Below are 16,331 nucleotides of genomic sequence, written 5' to 3'. Positions count from 1 at the left end.
ACCACCGATGTTGCAATACCCGCTATCACTGCTGGGCACACCCAGAGAAATTAAATGCCAGCAGCTCAGGCTCTGGTAGCAAAATGCTCCTCTGCAGAGCAGCCAACCCTCGGCGTCAATCAAAAGGAAGCAGAGAACTTGAGGGCATTACTCAAAACTCAGCCATCTGCTCCCTGCTACAGTTTTGTTGTTAAGATCCTTTTTCCCCCAAGAGGAACAGAAGAACTGAGACAGAATCGGATGCTGAATGGAGTGAAAGGTTAAAACAGAAAGAAGCAGCCAAAAGCCTGAATCTAAAAGGCATATAAAAAGAAAAAAAAATATGATGCCTGTCTAACTTGCGTGGCAATGTAATAATATGGTGCCCTGCTTGTGATTCCATATAGAAGGAGATACTTCTATCATTTGGCACTTTCCATCCACGGAGGATCTCAACATGCTTTGCTACTGTAAAACTCAGGAACGTGCACACTGGCACTGCTGGCTTCCAAGTTTGGTGCCAGTTCTGGAGGCAGAAGCAATGTGATGATTATTATTGCCCGGTTTCAGCTGGGCTAATCCGAGGAACAAGGAGATAAAATGCCTGTGGCTGAAGTAACAACAGTAGCACTGGGAAATTGGTTTAAGAAAATAATGCAGACTGGATTATGTACAATAAATTGCAAAAACTGACCGGTCGTAAGAATAAAGTGACAGGATATGATGCTCTGAACAGAGGCAACAAAAGGAGTACAGGGGTCACGCTTGACCTTACTACTGTCTGTAGCATTCATAACGGTCTTGGCATACAAGTAAAAGTAATCTTGCTATATTTGTAGGTGATACAAACTTAAGGGCACAGTTCACCCTGAACAGGAGATTCCTAATGCTTCGGGGAATATGTCTAGTTTGTGCCAGCAGCAATGACTTTGGTGATACCAACTCATCTTGACCAGAGGTGGGAAATAGAGGCTGAGCTGACATCATGCAGCACTCTGGTGCCTGCTCCTGGCAGCAGCAGGATCCTCATACTGAACACAAAACTGGTGGAGAGTAGTATGATTGCGGCGATTACTACCCCGAATCAATTAAGCCTGATACTTCACTTGGAATACATATCCAGCGCAGCTCACTGCTTCAATGGCATGGGGGAATGAAGAAAAGAGGATTTATATTCAGACAACAACCAACAAGGACTGAATTGCAGAGGCTGGGTAAACAAATAGGAGTGGGGTAGCTGGCTTATTGCGGCGGTTACTACCCCTAACCAATTAAGTTAGATATTTTACTTCGATGTGGCTCCAGCACTGCTCTCTGCATCAGTGGCAGGGGGGAAGGAAATTGGAACCAAAACGTTACCAGTAAGGGCCAAGAGTAACAGATACGTATGAGAAAAATAAGTGTGAAAGTTTGCTGGGCAGACTGGATGGGCCATTTGGTCTTCTTCTGCCGTCATTTCTACGTTTCTATGAAATGCTCGAAGGTAATACTTTTACCAGGCTGGAGAGTGGATATCTCTGTTTTGGCAGGAATATTGTCCACTATGTGGTCCTTCTAATAACAGTGAACTAGGGGTGGCAGGAAGTCAGGTGCAGATGTCGATAGCTTGGCAGCCTAGGAGACAGATGGCAACAGAACTTGAATAATTCATCTAGATGAAAGTAAAGCGATGTATCATGGCAGCTGGAACACATGTGCTGCACAGGATTTGAATTACAAGCGACTTTGCAGCAGAAATTCAGAAAAGGATCCAGGTAACACCACCAATGAGTATTGACAAATGGTACAATGTACCAAATGCTGTTCAGGATGCACTGAGTCACCTGGGATTTCTTTCCAGGGCATCTATGAACCTGTAGTTCCAGTCTGAAGCAGGACTACAAGTTCCAAGATGCAAAGAGGCAAAAGCTGCTCTGGCCCCAATAAGCCAGTCCCCTGGTAACCCTAGGCAATACCCGTCACATGGTGTTAATTCAACTCCAGAGCTACTGACTACAGTCACTGTGCCTACTATAGGCTGCAAAAAATGCAGCTGACAGCGAGTAGATAGCCAAGAAGGAAATAGGAAAGGTAAATATTTTCCCTGGTTTTGCGCTGAATTATGATAACTAAAGTATGAGAGCCACAAAAGAAATTAAGTGGGGAACACAAGAAGGAGGTAGGAGGGGGAAAAGGTGGTGGTATTGCAGCATCTCCTGCCCACTCTTACCTCATTCATAAACCGAGCCGCCCATTGGCTGCTTCTGCAGAATAGTAATCAAGGAGACCAGGTTGCACTGATATAGCTCCTTTCCCAAAACAGGTGGCACACACAGCACACAGAGCAGGAGTGGGCAATCCTAATCCTCCAGGGCCAGAAACTGGTCTGGGTTTTTACATAATCCGAATGAATATGCATGAAATAGATTTGCATACAACAGAGGCAGTATACATGCAAATCTCCCACATGCATATTCATTAGGGATGTCTTGAAAAGCCAACTGGGTTGCGGCCCTTGAGGGCTGCAGCTGCCCACCCCAGTACCAGAGCAGCCAGCAGACGAAAGATCAGTTCGGCCATAGACACAGAAGGGGAAAAGGAATGAGACCTTAAGCCTGATAAAATCACATTTCAAAAATAATGGGATGATCAATATAGTGATCACTCAGACCAGAGCTTCTCATCCCAGTCCTCGGGGCACATCTATCCAGTCAGGTTTTCAGGATATCTGCAATGAATATGCATGAGATAAGATTTGCATACAGTGGAGGCAGTGCATGCAAATCTATCTCATGCATATTCGTTGAGAAGGCCTGGATTGAGAAGCACAGACTACGGGCCAGATGTACAAAGGAGTTTCTCCCATTTTGTGTATCTGGGAAAAATACTTAGCACATTTGGGCCCATGAACATTTGCATTAACTAATTTACAAAAGGTAAAGAAAAATACCATTTGAAAGAGCAAAAATAGAAAAGTTAGAAAGGATTATTTTGGATCGGCCCAATGGCCGTGTAGCGGTGCTGTGCACTCTCATGCAGGATACCTGATTTCCTGAAGCCTGCTTCTGTTCTTCCTGCTGAGAGGGGCTGGGGGATACCGTGGGGGCAATGCCAGTCTCTGCACAACAGCGACACCTAGGGGTGGGATTTAAGCTGCAACACACCCAGTCTCAAAGGGCATGTCTGTGGCTCCTCCCCTACCAAGGCCTGTTACTGTGAGGGCTGGGTTACAGGGGGAGGAGGCCAGGAGTCTAACTGGAGAAAAAGCCCTTGACAGCCAAAGGCCATAGCATCACCCACCCCCTGTCAGAAGTGGCCACGAGCAGGGTCAGGGCAGATGGAAGTTTTTCTTGACTTCTTCAACTGAGCTATCGCCCAGGTTCCTTTTTCTGAAGGCAGGACCATGCACTGTGCAGTTTTAACAGCACTTTAGTAATGATAAGTAGCAGTAATCATGCCATGCCAGTCCTAATACTAAATGTAGCACCAGTCTTTCTAATACTAAAGTTTTACTGTTCTAACCTGTTCCAATCTTGTTACACAATGTATTATTTATTCCATATTCCTTGTTGCTATTTCTCCGGCCCCCTCGGCCTCTTTCTGTTCCTCTCTCCCATTCCCTTACCTGTTTTTTTGTAATTTCCACTCGTTTAGTTCTTATGTAAACCGGTATGATGTTCCACACTAATGTCGGTATATAAAATCTTTAAATAAAATAAATAAATACATAAATGTTGTTACTGCTGCATATTAGTAATGGAAACATTGCTTTCAGACCACTGGACACCTTCCATTTACATAAATCAGTTCCAGTTCATTATTATGCTCTGAACTACTGACTAGCGGCGATTTGATGGGGATTTTACCATTGCATTGAAGCATCCTTTTTCTTGGTAGGCGGCGTCACCACCATGAGGACACACACACCAGAGGCTTCTGAGCAGGCTTCATAGGGACCCTCAAGTGATGAAAGTCACAAAACAGAATGCAAAGCTCTGAATTCGTCTTCCAGGAATCAAGAGCATGGGTTAACTGGCCAGTGGTGCCAGCGTTGAACAGAACCACCAGAGCTAACTTAATCCATGACAATAGGTGCCAGCTCTGTGGGTGCTTGAGCACCTCCAATATTTAGCAAAGTCCTTCACACTCTGACTAGGGGGGATAGTTTGTGTTGAGTTGAACATCCCCAATTGTTTTGAAAGGTTGGCGCCTATGTCCATTATTACAGTGCGATGACTGAATCAATGATTTTTGTGTGGTAAAAATGGAGATGATACAAGTGGCAATCCCAGAGTCTCCTTCATCCAGAGTGACTTTTCTAAAAGTGAATTTTCAGACATATGCATCATAGCCATAGGAGTAAGATTAAACACGATCTGTTCCGTGTGCAGTGCTGTTATGCTAGGAAGGGACCCCTTTACCACGCTGCCCTGGGATCTGAACGCTGCTCTCTGCAAAGACCTGTTCACTGCAACCTTGGCATTAAGTGCCTTAGTTTAACCGCTGTAGGAATAGTGCTTCAAGTCTTCCCTGCCTTTGGTAAACAGAGACCTACCTGGCAGGAAAGAACAGGACATTTAAAGCTTCTTCGTCTCAGCAACTGAATTATAGTGATTAGAAATGACAGTTTTTCCTGTTTTCAACAAATATTATTTCAGCTCTAAATACACTGTAAAGCTACATCTATTGCTCCCATGAAAAAAAAAAAAAAAAAAAAAACCTCAGTCAAAATAATCCCTTGATAATAAAATAACCAGTACCACAACAGCGCTGCAATCCGTTCTTCTCTGCTTAGCATGTATAGCAACAGGTTTTGGGCAAAGTTAACCATTAGTCATGGAGATGTCACTCGCTGTTCTAATGCTGTACACTGGTCCCCATGTTTTGAGAGGCTAAAGTGCCACGATCTATGACCGAGGTTACTGCAGTCATCACTGGGCCATTTACATAGGGGAATTATTATTTCTGAACTTATAGGGGCATCGTACTCGGGATACTTTACTACTTATTACAAAGAGCTTCCATGAGCCCCTGCCCCAAAGAGCTTATAACCAAAGTGGTTATCGGAGATAAAGTAACTTGGCTAAGATCCCGACGAGTGTGGGTGGCAGCAGTGGGATTGGAATTACAGTCAAGGAGGCCGGTGACACACAGAAACCACCGTGCATGCTATGCTGCACCTTAAGCTGCGAAATGCTCCGCCCAGTCCCGCCTGCTCGAGCCCCCGCGGCGTCTCCTTCCCCCGGGGAAGTCGTGCCCGGGCCGGGCCGCCGTGCACTTACCTCTCGGTGCCTCCGGACATGGCCATTGGCGGGCGAGGATGCGCAGGTCGGCGGAGCAGAGCTTGCAGTGAGCGCCGGCTGGGGAGAAGGGGGGGGGGGGGGAGAGAGAAAGAGCCGCCGCGCGCCCGCCCCCTGATTGGCTGCAACTCCACCCGCAGACGGTAAACAGCTGGGCCGCCCGCCGCGCGCTGCTCGCGTCACTTCTCGAGGTGCCAGGTGATCCTGCCGCCCCCCAGCCAGGGGAACCGCGGATCGATCTTAGGAAAGAAAGAGCGAAGGCAAACACCTGTTGCGCCCGGAACTTCTGCGCCAGAGCGATGCGAAGACCGTGACCGGCGCAAGGAGGGACGTGAGGTCATTTCCCCGAAGGGCTCCCTCTCTCTCTACGTTTGTGGGACCGTTTGTCCCCCGGGGAGGTATCAGCGTCTCCGCCTCCCGTCTCTCTGTAGAAATGTTCTGCTTTGAAACTCCAGGGCTGCATCCGAGTCCCTGACACCTCTGCAGAATTTTTTTTTTTTTAATTAGATTCTTGAGGGGCATTAAAACCCAATCTGTGTAATTGCTGAAAAGGAGCACTATTGACAAATGCAATGTTGGCTGGTTTTGTTGTGTAAGAATAGCGTTATAAATAAAGGTTTCAAAAAAAAAAAGTATAAACAAGGAAAACCCTACACAGAAAAGATAATCCTGAATGAAAAGACTACAGATTAAACTGCATAAAAACGTCAGGGTGGGATAAAGGCACATGAGGCATCCAGGGTGCCCAGCACGATATTTCAGGGTTACACGGTTATTGTAGGGCGTGTGGCAGTCCCATGGATGTATATGAGTTTTTCCTATCCCTCTCCTGGAGGCAGACCTAACCAGTCTGGTTTTCAGGATATCCATAATGCACATGCATGAGTGATCGATAGATCTGCATGTAGTAAGTCTTATGCATATTCATTGTGGCACGCTTCAAAACTGGATAGGAAACCGATGTAAATCACAACTAAAAAGGGGAAAAACCCAGGCCGGGGTCATCCCGCCCTTGCGTCAGAATTCAAGGGAAGGCTCCCACCCTGGGGCTGGATTGAAAGGTGCATGGCTCCAGCTGGGGCCCATCCGGAGGGAACAACCCAAAGTGCAAAAATGCATGGATTGGATTGGCCAAACTCCGCTCTCGCTGAGGGTTTCAGCCCGCTCTAAATGCCGCGTGGACATTGGGAACTCCACGTGTGAGCGCGAGTTTTCCAGCCCAGCGCTGGGGCGGCGCATATGCAGCCACGCGCCGAGCTTTACTTCCGGGAATTTAAGGGCGTCCAATACTGCTGGGCCTCTTTTCAGAAGGAAATGTCACATTTTTTTTTCTTGCGATATTTAGCTCTTTCTCAGCTTTTGAAGGAAGGAGACCACGCTCTTTGCTGTGCATTTCATTTGTTTTCTTCTAATACATGCTTGGATTTGTTTTGTATGTTTCTGCTCATTTCCATGCTTCCTAAAACCTTCGAGCCCTCCCCCCCGGTCTCCAGGAGAATTTCTGGCTCCATGCACCCTCCCTTTTCTGGAGTCGTCCCCCCGCCCTGCACGGGTAAATCCCAGAAGTGTATGCAAGTGCAACAGGAGATGGCCGGCAAAGCTGCCGGAAAAGAAAGGCTCTGAATTTTCACACGTTTATCTGGCTCGGGGCAAAACTAGCCCTGGAAGAGCAAAGTTGACAAGCAGGATGGGGACGACGACAGAAAATGTTCGTAGATCTGGGATAATTTTTGTTGCACTAAACTGCCAAACCTTAATTATTACAACAGAGAGTGACAGCTTGAAGAATGTGAACCTGCGGGTCAGATGTGGATTTTCTAGCCAGAATCCATCAGAGGTTGATGTTGTGTTTGCCTATGAAAGAGGTCATGCGAATGGAATGTGGCAGGAGCCGGAGCACACCCAGAGCCCAGGGCTCAGGCCACTCCCCTGCCAATCCCTCTGTGGCCACTGGTCCCTGCCAGAAGCCACACAAGCTGTCGCTCTGTGTCAAGCTTCTTATTCCCCCATCAACTGATAAAACTCACAATCCCAGACATGGTCTCTAAAACTTCATTTTGCACTGCCTGGATTTCCTCTCACCCAACTACCTTGCAATCACTAGTAGGTCAATACGAGTCGTTCATAAGAAATGAGAATTGCCATGCTGGATCACACCAAAAGCCATTGAGCCCAGCATCCTGTCCTCCAGTAGTAGCCAATCTAGGTCACAAATACTCGGTATATGCCAAAAAAAAAAAAAGATCTATTTCTTGTTATTAACGTCCAGGGAAAGCAATGGTTTTCTCTAGTCTACCTGGCTATTGCTGTTGGGGACTTTTCCCTCCACAAACTTGTCCTAACCCCTTTTAAACCCCTGCTATGCTTGTCCCGTTGACCACGTCCTCTGGCAACAGAATCCGCAGCTTGATTGTGCTCAGAGCGAGAAAGTCCTTTCTATTTATTTGTTTTAAATGTGCTGGTTGTCAGTTTCATGGAGTGTCCCCTTGATTCAGTATCGTTTGAAAGGGTGAATAACCTTCCTTTATTTACCCGTTCCACCCCACTCCTGATTTTATAAACTTCTGTCATGTCCCCTTCGCAGCCGTCTCTTTTCCAAGATGAAAAGCCCTAACCTTGTTTCATCTTTCCTCACAGGGGATCAGTTCCATTCCCTTCCTCATTTTTTGTTGCCCTTCTCTGCATCTTTTCTAGTTCTGCTAGATCTGGTTTGAGATGGGGGCGACTAGAACCGCACACAATGCTAAGGGTGCAGTTACACCCTGGATCTATACAGAGTCAATATAATCCTTTTCATTTTATTTCCCTTTCCCTATTCCTAACATTCGGTTTGCTATTTTGCCCGCCGCTGCACGCACACTGCACACGTGCTGTCCACAAGGACTCCCACGTTCCTGTTCCTGGGTGGGGACTCTTAACATGGAGTCTAACATTTTTTCCCCCTATGTGCATCACTTTGCACGTTTCCACATTAAATTTCACCTGCCAATCCACTGCCACTCTCCTATTCTCTCAAGGTCCCTCTGCAGTTCCTCACAAGCCGCTGCCGTTTTTAAAACTTTGAATAATTGTATGTTCTCTGCAAATTTGATCAGCTCACTCATTGCTCCCTTGTGCAGATCATTTTGAATATGTTAAATGGCACAGGTCCCAGGACCATCCCTTTGGTACTCCACAAATGACCTTTCTTCCTTTGGAAAAGTGACCATTTAATCCTGCCCGAATCTCTTTTCCCGTCTTGTAACCAGTTGCTAATTCACCAGAGGAACACTGCCTCCTATCCTGACTTTTTAATTTCCGGAGGAGTCTCTCATGGGGTGGACTTTGTCAAATGCCTTCTGAAAATCCAAATACACCGTATCATCTTTGCACCCTGAAAGAAATCTAACAGATTGTAAGGCAAGTCTTCCCTTTGCTTAAACCATCTTCAGTCTTCGCCATTAAGCCATGTCTGCCTGTTTGGCCAGGCATTTTTATTTTGAAGGATAGCTTCTACCATTTTGCCCAGCAGCGGCGTTCAGGGCTACCATCAAGTGGCCAGATCATATTTTGTGGTTGTCAATGGACTTCTCTCAAAGTGCCTGTGAGTCTCAGTGGCCGTTTGGTCACCTAACAGAGCCCTACTTCCGGTGTTCTCTTTTGGTATACGCGTGAGCCTAAGTAAGAGGAAGAACTGGACCAGCCTGTGACTGAGTGGCGGTGCTGCACCCTGCCATGAGGAGGATCTGTCTTTCACTTGCTGAGTCGGCACTCTGTCCCCCCCTGGGCAACATCTAGTGGCCAATATTCGCCATCCACGTTAGGCGGCTTCCGGAGCGAGCAGCAGACTCATGGCCCTTGGCTGAGGACTGTCACGACGATGGCTGGGCCAACTTGAGAGAAAGATATAAAACAGGGAGCAGGCATCCCTGCACGGCTGCTAACAACGAAGGCTGATGGCAACAGATTCCAACCCCGGTTCTGATGGAGGCAGAGGCTCAGAGCAGGGAGGAAACCACGGGGTCAAATCAAGAAAGGAGAACTGCAGTGCTGTAACTTGCATGAAAATTCGGTAAACACTGGAGTAAGGAAATACCACGTTCTGCAGATCTAACACACTTGTTCAGTTTGTCCTTTCCCATGGACATGTCCTGCGTCAGAACAACATGCCAGAAAATGATTTAACCAACAGAAATCCTGAGCTCTGTATAAATCTAACCCCCCCCCCCCCCCCAAAAAAAACCAAAACAAAACAAAACATTTCTGCTGCAGAAAATGAGACCAATTCATGTTCAGTCTGACAGCTCACCGATAGAGTAAGTGAAATTAAATTCAGCAACAGCTGGGAAGTCTTTACTAACTATTCTACCAGATGTTTGTAATTCGGGGTTTATTCTGATATTAGTGTATCTCTGGCTAATTTAAATGCTATGTGTAAACCTTAGGAAGCCGTGCGACTTAAGACTCCTTTTAGTTCTCTCCTCATGGTGGAATAAAACAATTTTCTTCTCAGCTCCCATTTCCAGGTTTAGCTCTGAGATGCTCTGAAATTACAGCTAATGCGATGTCATTCTCCAGAATTATGTTCTGGGCTGCAGTTTGCTCTACTCAGGGTCTCTGTGCGCTTGTTTCGTAAAATGCACTCCAGGCTGTTCTGTTCTCTGGAAAGGCAGAAACGCCTGGGAAGAGAAAGCCCATTTCTGTATGGAAACCACAAAAATCCGAAAGTCGCAAGCCCACACAGTGCCAGCGAAAAAAAAAAAAAGGTACATCAGGACGGGTAAGCAGGAGCCCTACAAACACGAGGCCTGAGGAATTCCTCACCACTGCTGAGTGGCAGAACAGGTTTTGATCATCTGGGCCCGGCCTTGGCTAGAAAGATAATTGTTTTCTTTGTAAGTAAACGCTTCAGATCCGGTGATGGGATCTCAGGTTTTTCTGAATGACTTTTATAGGGACAATGATAAAGTATGTGACCCTTTGCACCCTGTCAGAATGGTTACAGGATTTTATATCTGTATAGGAAAGTAAGCAGACCTCTTCTCTCATCACCCCTCCTATTCTCTCACCCTGTATTCGCATGCTCTCCTTCTCCTCACCCTTCACCCTGTCTCCACATACCCTTACTCACTTCCCTCACCCCTCCCATTCCCCTCATCCTGTCTCCACATGCTCACCCCTTCCCCACATGCCCTCTCGCCTCCTTTTCTAGTCTCAACCTATCTCCACCCTGCCCAAGGGACACAAAAACAATGTGCCCGGGCCCCGTGGCCTGTGGGAGGCTGGTGCGCCCGATCGGTTGCCTCCTCTTCCTCATGGTTCAGAGCCCGAGCGATTACCACTCATCCCAAGCCCATCCCGCTATGGGCTCTGTGGGGGCTCACGACTTTGGGATTTTTGTGGTTTCCATACAGAAATGGGCTTTCTCTTCCCAGGAGTTTCTGCCTTTCCAGAGAACAGAACAGCCTGGAGTGCACTTTACGAAACAAGCGCACAGAGACCCCGAGCAGAGCAAACTGCAGCCCAGAACATAATTCTGGAGAATGACATCGCATTAGCTGTAATTTCAGAGCATCTCGGAGCTAAACCTGGAAATGGGAGCTGAGATGAGAAGAAAATTGTTTTATTCCACCATGAGGAGAGAACTAAAAGGAGTCTTAAGTCGCACGACTTCCTAAGGTTTACACATAGCATTTAAATCAGCCAGAGATAAACTATTATCAGAATAAACCCCGAATTACAAAAACCTGTACAGAAAAGGCACAACCTGTGATCCAGGTTGTGAGATCCTCAGCAGGGAGACAGTCACACTCACTCCTGACAAAGTCGCCTCTTAACTCTCTCATCTGAGGTCCTAAAGTGCCTTCACACACCCCCCACCCTCCTCAGAGCATTGCTGGGTGTTGCGCTGGGGAGGCAGAATGTAAGTGTGCAGGGCTAAGGGCAGAGATGGCGGCTTGGCTGCTGGTTTTAATCACATTTCTGCTCATCCTCTCGGAAAGCAGAGGGCCAAAAACAAAAAGGGGACGTGTGAAAGCCAACTTGCACAGAGCGGCACCAGGGCTGGCGGGGGCGAGACGGGGAACCCCGGAACATCTGCCGCTCGGAGGGGAGGGGGGTGCAGCGCAGATAGCGAGTCGCCCAGTACTGGCAACAGGCAGACCTGGAGACCCTCTTCAGCTGAGGGTCAAAAGGGCAAGGCATGGTCTTCTGTGAGCGGTCAAGCACACGTGCCTGACAGCTGGGGAAATCTTAGCTGGAGCAGAGCGGGCAGGGCCACTAGGAAGCCTCACGCTGTGTGACTGTGGAAAGGATTCGCTTGATTCACTTTGCTGCCCGAGGAGTTATTTATTGACGTACAACCGAGAGTGGTCTCAAAGTGGATTGCAGTCATCTTAAAGCAGCCTGTCAGGTACAGGAGCAGGCCCTACCGCCCCCAGCCACCTCTGTCCCACCCATGCAGAGACATCGCACGGTACATCACGGCCCGCGCTAGCCCTCCTTGTGCCAGTGTCGCCTCCTCCTTTATTATCAGCATTATTATTATTTACTACGCAGCATAACGAGTTGCCTTGGTACTGACACACATGCGGCTGCCAAGGCTGCTGTTATTTTAGGATGACCTGCACCGCATTTCCACCCACCCACGCAGTGCCAAAACGTAACTTGTCGCCTCCGCCCAGGACAATTTTCTTTTGATAACCTTAATCTTCAAATGCCTTCCTGCCACGTTTCAGTCCCGCGGTGATGATTCAGGCACAGGCAGGCTGAGAACTGATTTTTTTTTTTTTTTTTTAAGATAGCTCTGCCTCCCACTCAACACAGAAATGAACCGTGCATTCCCCCCTCCAGACTGTGGGAAGCAGGGGCTGGAAACTGCCAGCATGCCAGTTGAATGCATTGAAGGAAAGCTCCCTTATTAACCAAGAAGAACCTGGCCGTTAAGGTTTTTTATTTTTTATTTTTTGCTGCCATGAAGATGCTGGGTGGGGATCCACGTGGCCCACTAGGCCCTGTTCTGTTCTGCCAGTATCGTGCTTGGCTCAGGATGGGTCCTGGTAGACCCAGTGAGGGATGAGTGCATTAATCCCTGGGACCTGGGACTCCTCTGGGGCTGCTGAAACCCAAACCACAAAACGCACTGATCCCTCCCACTCTTCCTAGCCTCGTGGGCCGCCTCGCTCACGTCAGAAGGGAAGCGCATACCAGCGTGAGCAAATAACGGAGGCGAGACCTCGCACGAGAAAGGAGAAGGAAAAGTGGCCGCTATTGGTGTCTCCCACATGTTAGGTTCCAAATGCATTCTTTTTTTTTTTTTAATTGATTTATAACTTTTTTTTTTTTTAAGTGTTTATCGGCAGGGCGTGTGGAAGAGCAGAGATGTAGTTAGTGTATGTGAGGTGATGCCTGGTGGATTTGGGGGGGGGGGGGGGAGCAGCAGTCTTGCACTGGAGCGTAGATACGTGGTGAGGGGGAGAGACAGAATAGAGCTGTGGCAGGGGGGTGGAGGAATGGGAGCAGAGTTAGAACAGCAGTGGCCTATAGCGCAGCCAGAGAATGTGAAACAGCGGTGGACTAGGAGGGGTTAAGGTAGCTGAGGGCAAAGGGTGATGAAGCAGTCAATTGCAGGGGAAGGAGAGGTGAGGTGCTGAGAGAACAAAAGGCTGCAGGACTGGGGAGAGGGGATATGGAGGAGCAGTGGCCCTCAGCCACGGAGGAGGGGGCGGCGACGGACGTAGTAGGAGGCATGGGCTGAAGGAGCAGAGGCTGAATTTGTCGTGTACAAGGAGAATCCGGAAACATTAGGTGGAACAGCTCATGCAACCCAAAGAAAGGTGCAGACGGTAAAAGTATTCATCAAGTCATTTTGATGCTCTGGAAAGAAGGGTCAGGAGCTCAGAGAACTGAGGCTCAGCCTGACCTTCCCGTGGGAGGAGGGAAACACCCGGAATATCCGATTACACTGGGCTTCTTATGCAAAGGAGTGGAAGTGAGATCCTTTACACCGGGCCAACACCACCAGGAGCCTTCCAGAGCTCCCCTGCCTCCCCCAGCTGCAGGCAGAATAGGCCAAAGAGGCTTGATGGGTGAACATAGGTTGGATTACGAAATCGGCGTTTTTATTTCTACATATGTAAATTAACCTGGCAACCACCTTACATACCACACTCCTAAACAGAAAGAGGAAGGCGCCTTTAATTATTACAGAGAGCTGCCATCAATTACTATTCCCAGCATAACATCCAGGGGGCCGTACCCGGGTTCGATCCCTAAGCGTTGGCCACTGCTTCTCAGGCTGGCTGGGACTGGGGATGACTCTCACTGATCGCACACGGTGGTTGCCCGACTGGGGTTCCGCAAGAAGCCACAACCTGTGGCCCCTGACCCAGAGCCCATTACAGAGGTGACTGAGCTCGGCGAGAAGGGGGTGGGGTGAGGTGCTCTCCTGACAGGGAACGCTGTGTAGGAAGCGGCAGTCACAGTCCTGGGGAGGGAGGGAGGGGGCGGGGAAGGTCTCGGCCATTGCCCAGCCGTGACCGATGGTAGCCAGATTTAGGGTCACCATTGGCCAGGTTGCGGGCCTCGGTTCACGCCCCCTGGCTAAGGACTGACACTATGATGGTCGGTATGAGCTGGGGAGAGGGGGGGGGGATATATAAATAGGTGGGGCTCCCAGGTTTCGCCCTTAAGAGGCAGGAAGGCCATGCCGGGTCAAAAACCAGGAGGGAAAAATTAAGCAATTACTAACGCAAGCTCATGGCGGTAGAGGAGCAGGAGGAAACCTTATCCAAGCGAAATCAAGAGGGGAACATGCTGCCCAGATGAAGAATGCAGGAACTCGACCTGCGCTTAACCTTCGGAAACAAAAAAAAAAGAGCCAACTGCTTTAAGGAGAGGAGAAGGAAGAGGGAGGAGCGAGCAGGAGCTATAACAACCTTTAAAGAAATAAGTAAATGATGCTCCTGGAAAGTCAGAGTAAGTTTCCCTCCATCCGGGCTCCACGGCCTGCAGCCATTTTGTACGGCGAGAATTCAACAGCGCCGGCCTTCACCTGCCCGAGCCGTTGGCAAGAGCGGCAAGGCAGGCGCGACTAGGGCTCGCCCTCTGCCCCATGAAAATGCTTTCGAGAAGCAAGAGGGGGCGGGAGCAGGAGTGGGGGGTTTCTTAGCTGCGGACTTGACAATTAAAAAACATTATTATTATTATTATTATTTATTTTTATTTTTTTTACACATTTTAACAAAAGAAACAATGAAATAAAAAAAATGTCTGCACCTACCCCTAGGTGCTGGCTTCTTGAGGGAGGGGGCAAAAATCCGCAACAGTCACAGCAAAAAAAAAGAAAAAAGAAGGTCCGGTCAGGTGCACAAACTCACACAGTAATCAACGCTTTTAAAAACATTCGCATCTTTCATGCGCCCGGATGAACTGCCACACGCTCATCAGGCACCGTGACCTGATTCCCGAGCCACGTTTGTATTCTTCATATGAAATCAATATTGTAAGGTGTGAGGATAGGACATCCGGTCGTGTGTTGTTACCGGGCTGATCTGGGAGGGGAGGAGGTAGTAGGAGATCTTCGTGATTGTTGAAGGTTCGCTCCACTAGCCTCATACCCTTGCACACCGACCCAAAAAGGGAGGCAAGGCGGGATAATCGTCGGCTGGCGAACAAGACACAGTCACAGGCGTCAGCCGAGGCTCGAGGCGTCCCCAGGCCATCGCTGCTGGAAACTGGGCGTGCGTAACTCCACAGATCCCCCATGTCCTTCCCGCTTCCTCCAGGCACCTGCTGCACGCCGTCGCCGGACGCAGGATCCGGGCTTGGCTGGAGCCTTGGTCTGTCACAGTACTGGCAGCTCCTACCAATTAACCGTAATTGGCAGACGTGACGGTCGGTCCAAAAATATAATAAATGGTGGGAGGTGGTAGTTTCATGAAAAGTCCAAAACAAAGTACCATCCAGGTTACTGTGGGCTACTCATACAACCATTAACGTCCACCTGACAAAAGGTTTTGTCATCACAGTTCTTTTTTCTTTTTTTTATGTTTTTGTTGCAGGTAAAAAAAAAGTCTTGTTTGGGGAGAAACTCAAACTACAGCCAGCAATTCCATTAGAAACTATATCACAGTTTCTTTAAGGATACTTATCACCACGACGACTTGTCTCAATCTGGTCCTGTTCCGGATAAAAATCCTTCTTCAGGGAACGTTGTTGAACAGGTGATGACTCCAAGATCTTCAACATAATCCGAATCTTTCCTTCACAGCGTTATCATCATAAGAACATAAGAAATTGCCATGTTGGGTCAGACCAAGGGTCCATCAAGCCCAGCATCCTGTTTCCAACAGAGGCCAAACCAGGCCACAAGAACCTGGCAATTACCCAAACACTAAGAAGATCCCAAGCTACTGATGCAATTACTAGCAGTGGCTATTCCCTAAGTAAACTTGATTAATAGCCGTTAAATGACTTCTCCTCAAAGAACTTATGCAAAACTTTTTTGAACCCAGCTACACTAACTGCACTAACCACTTCTTTTGGCAACAAATTCCAGAGCTTAATTGTGCGTTGAGTGAAAAATAATTTTCTCCAATTAGTCTTAAATGTGCTACTTGCTAACTTCATGGAATGCCCTCTAATCCTTCTATTATTCGAAAGTGTAAATAACCAATTCACATCTATTTGTTCAAGACCTCTCATGATCTTAAAGACCTCTATCATATCCCCCTCAGCCATCTCTTCTCCAAGCTGAACAGCCCTAACCTCTTCAGCCTTTCCTCATAGGGGAGCTGTTCCATCCCCTTTATCATTTTGGTTGCCCTTCTCTATACTTTCTCCTTCGCAACTATATCTTTTTTGAGATGCGGCGACCAGCATTGTATACAGTATTCAAGGTGCGGACTCACCATGGAGCGATAAGAGGCATTATGACATTTTCCGTTTTATTAACCATTCCCTTCCTAATAATTCCTAACATTGTGTTTGCTTTTTTGACTGCTGCAGCACACTGAGCCGACGATTTTAAAGTATTATCCACTATGATGCCTAGATCTTTTTCCTGGGTGATAGCTCCTAATATGGAACCTAACC

General features: G+C 47.9%; 1 protein-coding gene across 2 annotated transcripts in view; it reads right to left on the bottom strand.

The window, feature by feature from the left end:
• Positions 1–16,331, bottom strand: part of TTC39A (tetratricopeptide repeat domain 39A) — a 116,481-nt gene that overhangs the window by 93,610 nt on the left and 6,540 nt on the right. Inside the window, exon 1 of one of the 2 annotated variants that reach the window (XM_029617873.1) lies at positions 5,241–5,770. The exons of the other annotated variant lie outside the window; for it this stretch is intronic. Coding sequence (XP_029473733.1) covers positions 5,241–5,266 — 26 coding nt within the window. The 5' untranslated portion in view covers positions 5,267–5,770. Of the gene's footprint in view, positions 1–5,240; positions 5,771–16,331 lie in introns of those variants that run through there. 2 annotated transcript variants of the gene reach the window in all.

Source organism: Rhinatrema bivittatum, chromosome 10, assembly GCF_901001135.1.
Source record: "Rhinatrema bivittatum chromosome 10, aRhiBiv1.1, whole genome shotgun sequence".
Classification (NCBI taxonomy): domain Eukaryota; kingdom Metazoa; phylum Chordata; class Amphibia; order Gymnophiona; family Rhinatrematidae; genus Rhinatrema; species Rhinatrema bivittatum.
Note: the sequence above shows the minus strand (reverse complement) of the source record. Positions and strands in the feature narration are given on the sequence as shown.